The 11,623-nt window shown below is 29.0% G+C and overlaps 1 protein-coding gene across 1 annotated transcript; it reads right to left on the bottom strand.

Moving 5' to 3' along the window:
• Positions 1 to 5,691: 5,691 nt before the first annotated feature.
• LOC114286790 (heat stress transcription factor B-4d) lies at positions 5,692 to 8,501 on the bottom strand. The gene is made up of 2 exons (XM_028230001.2): positions 8,119 to 8,501; positions 5,692 to 6,522 (listed from the first exon to the last, which is right to left on the bottom strand). Exons 1-2 carry the CDS (start codon positions 8,419 to 8,421, stop codon positions 5,977 to 5,979), a joined length of 849 nt encoding a protein of 282 aa, XP_028085802.2. The 5' UTR covers positions 8,422 to 8,501; the 3' UTR covers positions 5,692 to 5,976.
• Positions 8,502 to 11,623: the final 3,122 nt, after the last annotated feature.

The raw sequence follows: 11,623 nt of genomic DNA on the forward strand, positions 1-11,623 counted from the left end.
ATTTGTTTTGGAAATTGATTTTATCCAAATAGATGTTTAAAACTTGGAAAACATTTTGAATAAATGAATGGTTTTATGAATGGAACAGAAGGATTTTGTTAAGAAAATCAAATAGATTTTGAAAGTACATTGAGCATATTATATATATGTACTGCATCATGATCATTGTGGTGGTGGAACATAATTAGTTTTTGAAATATTCTTTACTGAGCTTGTTGCTCACCTTATGTGGCTGAAAATGTTTTTCAAGTGTACTGCGTGTATAGACATTGGAGTAGCTTAGTTGGGTGATTACATCATTTATAGGCCTTGGGCAATTTGTTTATTTATTAGGCCGCGTGCCATTCTTAGAAGAGTTACACCCTTATATGTAACGTAAGCCAGCAGGCAAACCATTGCATATCTTTATGAAATAACATCCATTTGAGTTAGATGTTGTCTATAGGATGTATGGAATCAATTGAACACATGTAATGTGTGACTTATTTATATTCATTTGCATGAGAGTTTTTATTTTGCTTATTACTATTATTATCTATACTTACCATTAGGTGATTTATTCACGTGGGCCAGACGTTATAAATCCAGGGCGTGACAATATATATATATATATATAAAGAGTATTATGAGTTAAAAACAAAGTAGTTTATTTGTGCAGAGGATTTTTTACTACAAAAGGGAAACTCATCATTTAAAAACTTAATCCTACTAAATTAGTGTACTCATTACATATATGCAAAGAAACAAATTTAAACTCATGAAAATCTCAAATAAAAAAATAAAAATATAAGCAAAAATATTTTAGAGCTACTACATAATTAAGCTAAGTTACATCTGGATTTAAATTGAGTGCCTCCTTATATATTACGACAAAATCGAGCACATAAATTAATATAATTGAAGAACAAAATATAATAAAAAATAAATGAGATTGAATAAAAATTTCTTTCAAACTCATGAATGTATTCTAAATACTCTTCTTGATTAGTACAATTTTTCTTTAAAAAATGGATGAAGTCCAACTGTATCACAAAACATCACTCTTTGTATTGGTCTTTTAACCCGTTGTCATTGTTACTTTTTTCATGTACATTGTAGTTGTAAAATTTTTAAAAAATGAATAATAAATTTTAGAGGCATTAGCGCATCTACTACATTATTATAATTTTAACAACGAATATAGATTATGAAGAAAAAAAATTAAATACATCAAATAAACTAAAACTAAAACAAACAAAAAATGTACAAAACAAAAAATAGAGCAAAAAATTACAAATGAGATTTCAAATATGTGTCTCTTTTCACATAAGAAAAATCTTGTTTAATTGGTTAAATCACCTGTTTAATTTATCTACAAGATTCTTTTGTTCTCTTATATTTTTTGCCCAATTTTATATTGTCATAGAAATAAGATTTTGAGATTTATAGTTTAACTTATTTATTTTGAAACATTTTTGAGTAAGATATAAATTTAATGAAGGATTTTAAATTAAAGCCAACCTCATCTTTTATTTGTAAATATTTTATTAAGAAACTATTGCTTTAGTTACGTGACAGTGTCCCTTTCTCCATCAGACCCATTAGTGGTTTGGGCTTTCCATGATTTCTGTTGCTAGGATGGATTTGACTTTGGAATTTGGGCCTAATGTGTTCGGGCCTTGGGCCAGTTCTTTTCACCCTCCACATACACAATACCTAATAATTCAAAATGTTTATAGATTGAAACAACCTTAAATTTCACGATTAATATGAAAACAAGAAAAGAAACAAATTTTTTTTTTTTTTTTTATGTTTCATATCATATTATTATGTATGTGATGCTCACATATAAGTAGTAGAAATTTTATAGATGGAATAATACTGACTTGAGAGACTCACCTAATATGTTGTGAGATTTCTCATTTATGAGAAGGAAAAAAAAAATCGAAATTACAGTAAACATAAATTTTTTATATGCAAAATAAAGATAGAAATAGAGTCACAAAATATAATTTTATTAATTTCGAATGATGTGATTACAATCTTTGGATATTCTTGTAAAAAATAATAATTTAATTGACTCGACTTGACAGTTGCCTTGAATCGAATTCTAAATAGTGCAAAGAATGCAATGAATTTGTAGAATTGTGACTTGAGTGTTTTACATGTTTATAACTACGTAATAAACTTTTTTTCAAATTTTATGCAGTGGTAGGAGCCCACGAAAATTTTGACAAGAAAAAGAAGAGACATAAAATGGAGGAATGACAAGGAAGCGCATTACATCACAATCCCGAAGCCAAGCAAGAATCTTTTTACCGTAACTCTCCTTTTGTTTTTCTTTTCCACCTTTTTTTTTTTTTTTGGAATGTATCTCCTCTTTTCATGGCCTCTCTTTACTTCTTTTTAGAATAGCAGAAAAAGAAAATTTTAGAGATTATCAAAATGATTTTGATTGCCAAACTCTTATATTACCCTTTCTTCTTTTTTAATTTTTAAAAATTAAATTATGTTTGTTTCTCGAGAAATTTACAAAGACAATAAAAAGAAGTTGACATTGAACACATGCGAAACCAACGAACAGTTTCTTTTCTAAAAGCATTCTTGGATCCAGCTAAAAAAGTATGTAATTTTTTTTTTGGTGTTTAGTAATTTTTTGTTTTAATTATGTAAAAAAATTAACTTATCAAATCCGCCTTGTGTACACAAATTTTAAAGTTAAAAAAAATTAAAATTTTAAAAATGTCCAAAAAAAAAAATATTTTTGGAAAAAATTGGCGATAAATCTAATTTGAGGATAGCTTGACGCATTGGGTCCGCTCTCTAATTTTTTTGTTTTTGTTTTTGTTTTGGTGAGAAGTACACATTGTGTGAAATATTGTGGTAAGAAATATATTTTGCTATTTTGAAAGATATTTTTTTTAGTTTTGCCCTTTTATTTTTAACCTATCTGTTCAAATCTTTTTTTATCTATTGAATTTTTTGAACCTATATGTTCAAATTTGCATCTATTTGTGAAAATTATTTTAATTTATCTATTGAAATTTACCGAGCCTATTTTTTCTTATATATTGAACCTATCTGTTCAATTTTTTCTTTTCAATTTTTTTATTTTTTCTATCTGTTGAACCTATGTGTTCAAAAAAAAATTCTATTCAAATTTGTATTTTTTTCTGTTGAAATAACAATTCAACAAAGTAGTCACAGTCTTCATTTTTTTATCTGTTGAAACAAGGTCTACCCAGGACTTTTGTTTATCTGTTGAAACAATTCCCCCCCCCACACACACAGACATACACACACACACACACACTCTCTCTCTATGTTTATCTGTTAAAATAAAGAAGTATATCTTTTTTTCTCTCTCATCAATGGCCTCAATCTCTTACTTCTCAACCAATGTCCTCCACTGTTCGTCGATCTCCAGTAAGATCGCAAAGCAGCGTTATCGATAGAATTAAAGGTACCGAGCCAAACCCTAGTATTCTTCCATAAGTCTTTAATCTAGATCTGTTGTCTTCTCCGGCCACCGTGGATGGTGGCATCGCTTGCCTAGGTGTTTTGGCTCACCTCATAGCTGAAGATAGAGAGAGTTTTAGAGAGAGAAAAAACAAGAGAGAGAAGGAGGATCAGTTGATTTTTACACCATCAAAGGCACCAAAAATAGGCTGAGTAACAACGACGTCTTCGATGCTAGTAGTGGAGTGGTTAGGAGAGTGAGACATTGGTGACAAGGATTTGGGCAAAAACATGGTTCAAAGCAATCTCTCTCTCTCTAGAGTCTTTGTTTCTCTCTTTAGATGAATTGAAGATATATTCGTCTCTTTCTCTCTCTCTCTATATATATATATATATATCCGTGCATATGTATATCATAATTTAAACTAATAAAATAAAATGAATAGTTTGATCATTTCGCAGTAGCATGTCCTTACGTATTGAACAGATTAGTGCATGGACTATTTAACGAAAGAAATTCAAAATTAGACTTTTTGACCGAGCACCTTTTTTTTTTTTTTTTTTTTTTTTTTTTTTTTTTTTTTTTTTGTCCTTTCTAAACTTTTTAACTTTTTCTGTCTATCTAGTTAAGTAGAACTCAAAAGTGTAAAGTTTTTTAATGTTTTTTATTAAAAAAAAAAAAAGTTAACAAAAAAGTCACAAAAAGAGCTACCTCAAACACTCATTAACTTGTGGTGAAAGGGAGAATGGATCCAACCATTTGAAGAAATCCCAACATTTTAATTATATCGATTTTGTTTCTAAATTGTTTAATAATGTGTCTTAAAGTAGTTCCCACGACTAACGCCATCAATATTCATTGTAAAATAGGAGTATTTGTAGAACAAAATATTACACGTGAACAAATTAAAAAAAAAAAAAAAAAACTTTATAAATTGATATAATGGAAATATTTGGTACTAAAATAATACAAAAAACATAATTTACGGACCAAAAGTTAACCAGTGATTTTATGCAACTGTAATTTTTTGTTTCAAAATACTCTTCAGTGTTTGGTTTTAGTTTTTGAATTCAATTTGAGTTTTTTTGTTTTTAGTGAATATTTTTAAAATTTTAAGCAATTATTTTTTTATTTTTTTAGATGCACTTTACTTAGATGTATCCAAATAATAAAATATTTGCGAAAAAATATTTTTAAAAATTAATAAATATACAAAAATACAAAAATATATTAAATTTTCATTTTTTTTGTACTTTTGGTATTTAATGAATTTTTTAAATATTTTTTCATAAATATTATACTTTTTAAGTGTATTTATATTAGGTGTGTCAAAAAATTAAAAGAATTTCTTAAAATATTAAAAAGTTCAATGAAAAAAAAAAAACGAAAAACTAAAATTTTATGAAAAGTAAATTTTAAAAACCGAAACTAAACAGAGTGTTTGATTTTCACTTTGCAAATTAATGAGGTCAGTCATGAGAAGTACTTTAAGATGGTGGGACTCTTTCATTATCCTTGTAAAATTTTATGCATGAATACAGTTTTCTTTATTAGTGGGGCCTTATTTGGCAATTTATTATTTTAGTTTAAAAATTAAAAGATTATTAAAAAAAATTAAAAAATCAATAACTTATACTAAAATGTCAAAGATTTCATTTTCTCTCTATTTTTGTATGTTTTTTCGTAAAAAATTAAAAAATCATTTTAAACATATTAATTTTTTTACTTTATATTTCAATCAAATAACTAAAAGTTACTATTAAAATAGTCTATTCCTAAACGAGACTTTAGTGTGAGTTTGGGATCAAACTTAAAAGGTCATATTTTTTAAAATTTTCTTTGTGGCTTCAGTAAATTTTTTTTTTTTTTTTTTGTCAAATTTGTGTTAAAAATATTTTTCTTTTTTAATCCATTTATATAGAAAGATCTAAAAAGTAAAAAATAAAAACTAAAAAGTTCAGAAAAGTTCATCAAAGAAGAAGTAAAAAAAAAAGAAGAAGAAAGCCAAAAAACAATTTTTTGTTTTTGTTTTTGGTATTTAGTAGACTTTTTTTCCGTCATATATGTATATATGTATAGTTTTCTAATCTGCCTAGCTATTCGAGTAGAATCTAAAAATTTGAATTTTTTTGAAATTTTAATGGAAATATTCGATAGAAAATTTTCTTGAGCGTTTAGGATGATCTTGAATCACTCTCCCTCTAGCTCTACTTTCATTGAACCTCAGCCCATATCTGCATAACTTGTCTTCTACTCCCCAACAGTAATTCATGCAAAACCACCAAACTCTACCACAGAAGCTAATCAAGATTCAACATATGCCAGTTCCACTTCATCAATCTTTTATGGGCGCATCATGCAATCTCTTCTTCCCAAAGATGTGGCTTAACATTTGCCATTCAATTCATCATCTAAGACTCATTAATAAACTTTAAAATATATATATATTTATTAGCGAAGGTCCGAGATTTCAAAGACTTACTAAAATAAGCTCTCGTTTAACATTTAGTCTAAGCTCTCAAAAACTCTTTGAACCGCTATTGAGACCCACAAAGAGGGACCCCAAATAGTTTTACAGTACCATTTGTTTCGGAGCCATCACACGAACTGTAGTTTTTCATGGTTTGGCAATTGGAAAGAGATTGAGTCTGATGATGCAGAGTGCCCAATTCAACAAGCTTAGGAACTGCATCAATGGATGTTTGATCACTGTTCTGTACTGGCTTAACATGGTTTTGAATGAAGTAGACAATGTCACTGTAAAGGTTCTTCATGTGGGTGAGTTCTGATATGAGCATGTAGTTCCTTCTTCGCAGCCGCTGATTATCTTCTGCGAGCTCTGTTAGGATGTCTAAACCAGGTTTTGGGGATGGTAATGGGAAATCAATCCAGTTTATACCATTGTCATCTGGTTGGAAAAACTGAGGAGCTGGTGGTTGTTGCTCATGGTGGTGGTAGTGTTGTTGGTGATGGTGTTGTTGAGAAGTTTTTCTTCTGTGTATCTCTGATAACAAGTGTTTTGCTCCTTTTCTGAAGCACTCATTTGCAAATTCCCATCTATCTGCCATTATCTTCTTAAAACCCTGCAATAATTGACATAAAATTGAAAAGAAAGAAGAAGAAGAAGAAAAAAAAAGAAGCATATACATATATATATATATATATATATTTTGATCAGCAAAAAAGAAGAAGCATATATATGAAGTCCTGTTCTTCTGTCTAATGAAAATATTGATATGCCTACCCTTACTAAAGTGATCATGGAAGTTCCCATAGTTTATTTCCAAGCATTATGAAGATTTTTCATCATTTAATTAGTGTATGGTATTTTATTAGGGAAATTATTCAATACTCCCGGAGCACCACGTGTCCATACTCCAAACCAATCACTAATTAGTTAGCCCTATGTTGTCCCCCATTTCCAACATAAATCGTGGGCCCTTGTGTCTCTCCACCAATCAAAACTTTATGGAGTACCACGTGTCCATACTCCGGGAGTACTGAATAATCACCCATTTTATTATATGTGTAATCTAAAGGTGGAAAATCTTTCATGATCAATTTCATGATATTTTTTTTATGATCCCTAGCATTACTGTATGTGTAATTTAAAAGTGAAGAATATTTCATGATCATCTTCATGATATTTTTTCATGATCCCTAATATTACTCTTTCAATAAACATTAAATTGATTGGGTTGGTAAAATCGGTTTTGGTGTGAACGAGATTTTAGTGATATTGATTTTTGTGTAATGGTAATGAGAACATCAAGCGTTATATATATTGTCAATTCATGGGAGAAAATAGCAAACAACAACGAGGATTAACGAGATTGTAAAATCAATGTGCTCCACGTATTGGGAAATGATTAACGAGATTGTAAATTTAAAAAAAATTATTATCCATTAAACTTTTTTTTTGTAGCTGTTAAATCAGTTGTATAAATTGTGAATTAAATCGTGAATTGGATATAAATTGATACCTATAAAGAATTAACTGAGATACATGTAATTTTTATTTCTACCCGTATACTATATATGGAAAAGTAAAAAAATCAATATATATATATCAACTGATATTTAAAAGGGAGAATTACATGTGTTTAAAAATGAAATTACAAGAAATTGATAAATATTATAATAATTACAATCATAATTTTTTTCATTAATTTGTAATAATTTTTGAAAATCTCTCCTAAATGATAATTTTCCCTATTTAAAACTGTGGGTGGGAAAGCAAAAAAAAAAAAAAAAAAAAAAAACAAAGATCTAATTGTTCACGTGATTTATAACTCACAGCTGGGAAGTATAAGCTTGAAATATCATACTTTATACCATCAAACAAATAAACCAACATTACCATAAAATACAGAGAGAGATTAGAAAATCAAAAATCAATCAATGAAAATCCTCATAGTGAAAAAACCGAACTCCAAAAAACACTAAGAAAATCTTTTAAAAAGCATACTAGCCATATGGATAACTTTCAAAGTTACTATAGACTTAAGCGTTCTCGTAATTTGTACGAAGAAACTTATCATAAAAATTAATTTAGTGATCCAAATTCAATTGTTATACGACAAAGTTTACATTTAAAATGAATTTGGAGTCAGATTGTGCTCTTGCTGAAAACCATTTTGAAGCATGAGAGAGAGAGAGAGAGAGAGAGAGAGACTCACGTAAGTGTTGAGCTGGCGAACAAAGCTAGAGAAGTTGTTGTGCTTGAAGTAGTTGGGAAGGAGGTCTCTGGAGAATTCAGGGGGTCTCCAGACAACAAAAGTGTTGTCATTCTCACCCCAACACACTATGTGATCAGTGAGAGGATCATCTACTAGTTCGTATGTTTTTGTCAGAAATGGTGCAGCTGCCATTGCCACTGCTTCACATCCCTTTTGTGATTCAGAATATTCATCAGATTCCATTGCAGAAAAAACCATCTCATCACTTCTCCTCCTCCTCCTCCTCTCCACCATGAATGCCATTATTTACCTACCTTCTAATGACTCAGACTCCCACTTGATGTGCTAGTTAGCTCCTATATATTTTTACCGCTTCCCATCTCTCTCTCTCTCTCTCTCTCTCTCTCTCTCTCTCTCTCATTATAATTTACTACCTTTAAGAAACAAGTACATATGACCATGTCACTAAAATAAAGTTTCTCTCTCTCCCTCTTTTGTATGTTGGGCATGTTTGGAATGTGATTTTTTTATTTTTTATTTTATGAAAAATGCATAAATATGTAGAGATAATAGAAATAAATATTTTAATTTTTTTTTGTATGATTTTATTACTTTTTAATTATATTAGTTTATTGTCAAACAAGACCCAAATAAGTTTAGAAATACATAAATTGAATATAGAATTTGAGATATAATCTACATAAATATATATAAATAAAATTAAGTAGACTCTACTATTAAATCTTATGAAATCTTATCAATTCATGTGTTTTTTTGTGTTTAGTTTCAATGTTTTTAGGAGAATTGGTATTAATTTCTAATTTTAAGAAACATATATTCATGTCATCTTAGAAAAATGTCACTAGTAATTTACGGATCAATTATCATATTAATAGCAAATGAATAAAAAAATGATATTTCAATTTAACTTAAAATGTAAGACGTTGATTATCATAATTAAAAATGAATGAATCAAAATAAAATTTTAATAGAAGTACAAAAATATAAAGTGCAATAACCTCATATATATATATATATATATATATATATTTATATAACTTTGGAGTGAGCTAATGACACTAGTCAATGTGGAACCAAGCCAACAAACCAAGTTAGGAGTTTGAGATTCTTAGGTAGTTTGGCTTAATTTTTTTTTTTTTTTTAAAAAGAGAGAAGAATATATGGCCCTAAGACTGCCTTATTTCATTAAAAATTTGGGAAGGAAACAGGGGTGATCAAATCTCTAGGCACTAAAAAAGCTTAAATTAGTTTGCATTTTCATTTATTTATTTATGAATTGCAGATCTCTAGAACAACAATATGTGGACATTATTGTAAGCCTTTTATTTAACTTTTTCTCTGTTTACTAGGAGGGACATTATATTCTTATCTAGAACTGATTGAAGTTTATGGAACTTCTTTTGATACCTACATTGTAGCCTTGGATACCAAAACTATTGTGCGTCAACAAATACATCTTGATATTTAAATTTTGTGGGATTTAAAGTGGCATTGTCATGTTACCAACAATGTTGAATAATTACTCCTCGGATATACATGGGGAGAAACCTTGTTTGCATCCAAAAAAAATCACCTTGTGTTCACGAAGAAAAATGACATTTGTTATTGGATGTATTTCTTTTCATTTCATATTTTATATGTATTCATACAACAATTGTTATATGTATATGAGATACACTATATTTAAAAAATAACAAAACTTAGCATGCTATAAGAGAAGCCATGTAATAGATGAAAAATAATGTTCGTTAGAATCTTTCTCATGATAGGTAACATCTAACCCACAATCTCAATTTACTTTTTTTTGAATTTAACAATCGGTGTTTTTAACTTAAGAATAATGTTCAATGTTACATGTGACAATACCACAATAAATTTAACACAATTAATTGGTGTAGACTTTACAAGATACACATAAATGGTAATGTCAGATTCAATTGTGTTATTGCCACATGTAACACCTAAACTTAATAGTATTATTGTAGTAATTAGATTACATGACCTTTTTTTTGCAAATGAAATATAGGATGCATTCATAACTAATTTTGTCTTTTACAATTGTGTGTTCGATGCTTTTTCATAAGCTCAAATCCCAAATATCTCTCTAAAAATTTAGAAGTACAGTACAACCACTTGACGAGTTACATTCAAATTGTAAAAAAGTTGAACCACTTGTAAATAATATAAGATTAATTTTATTGTGTGCAACCCAATGTCACTGAACAAAATGAAAATAAAAATGATTAGATTATTGATTAAATGTGTTGCTCAATGCAACGCATCATGTGGCACCAATGATAACAAGTGAGAGCATGTCCCAAGGGAAAAAAACAATTGGTACAACAAGATAAATTTGTTTTTTTTAAAAAAGTGTGCAGTGAATCTCCAAATTGTTTAATCAATTCACTGAAAGACAAAAGATTTAAAAAAAATATATATCAACTTAAGTTTGTGAAGATTCCAACAAAGTTCTTCACAAAGAAAACCTGATTTAGGTCTCTCACAATCTTTTAATTACAAATATCATTTTCAACAAAACATAATCTTGACCGAAGAAATAATTTTTTTTTAATTTTTTATTTTTTTGTGTAGTGAATTTTGAGAAATTGCTCGAGTTTTAGCCAAAATTACTCTCAAAATCAGTATCGATTAGTTGAAAAGCTTGAAAGAGAATGTTGGTATGGGGGAATGATAACAATTTTGTTAAACTTATGCATAAAAACCCATTCAAAGTTGTTCAACTTATTAATATAATGCAAGATCGTATACAAATTAAATCCCCCAACCATGCAACTATATAACTGTTGTCTAAGCCAAATTTATGTTAAGTACAAAAAAATTTAAAAAGAAAAAGGAAATGAATGATACATGACGTGAATAAGCTCACAAAGGCCATGAATCACTATGAACAACCCAAGTCTATCATTTGGAGCTCAATACATAACCCAGCTGGTAGGGGTGTGCATAATACCGCCGAAACCGCCAAAACCGCACCGAACCGCACCGCCAAGGCAAATTCGTTATTATTTGTCAATCGAACCGCCGGTTTTTGGTAAGAAAAATGACAAATTCTAATGGCACTTTTATCAATCCGCCGGTTTCTATTTTTCTTCCAAACCGCACCGACCCGCACCGCTATTAAATCATGTTTTATAGGATTCTAAAAATTCTTTTTTACTTAAGTTTGCTTGTTGTTCTATACCTTAGAATATAGTATTACATTACTGCTCGAGGGGAATTTTATGTATTGTATTTGATCATTGTAGCTTCCACAGATGCTTGTAATGAACTGATGGTATAGTCGTTGATATTATCATGTTGTTGCTACACTTGCTGCATCAGAAGAAAGCTTCGCAAGATGCTTAACATTACGATATCTCTCGTCTTTTTTTTACTCTTTGATTTAAGTTTTGTAATTTGAATTATATTTTTTATAAACCACCAATCCGCCCGAACCGCCAAGGCAAATCCGCCATTATTTGCC

Source organism: Camellia sinensis, chromosome 14 (genome assembly GCF_055761805.1).
Source record: "Camellia sinensis isolate YWXY chromosome 14, ASM5576180v1, whole genome shotgun sequence".
In the NCBI taxonomy this organism is placed as follows: domain Eukaryota; kingdom Viridiplantae; phylum Streptophyta; class Magnoliopsida; order Ericales; family Theaceae; genus Camellia; species Camellia sinensis.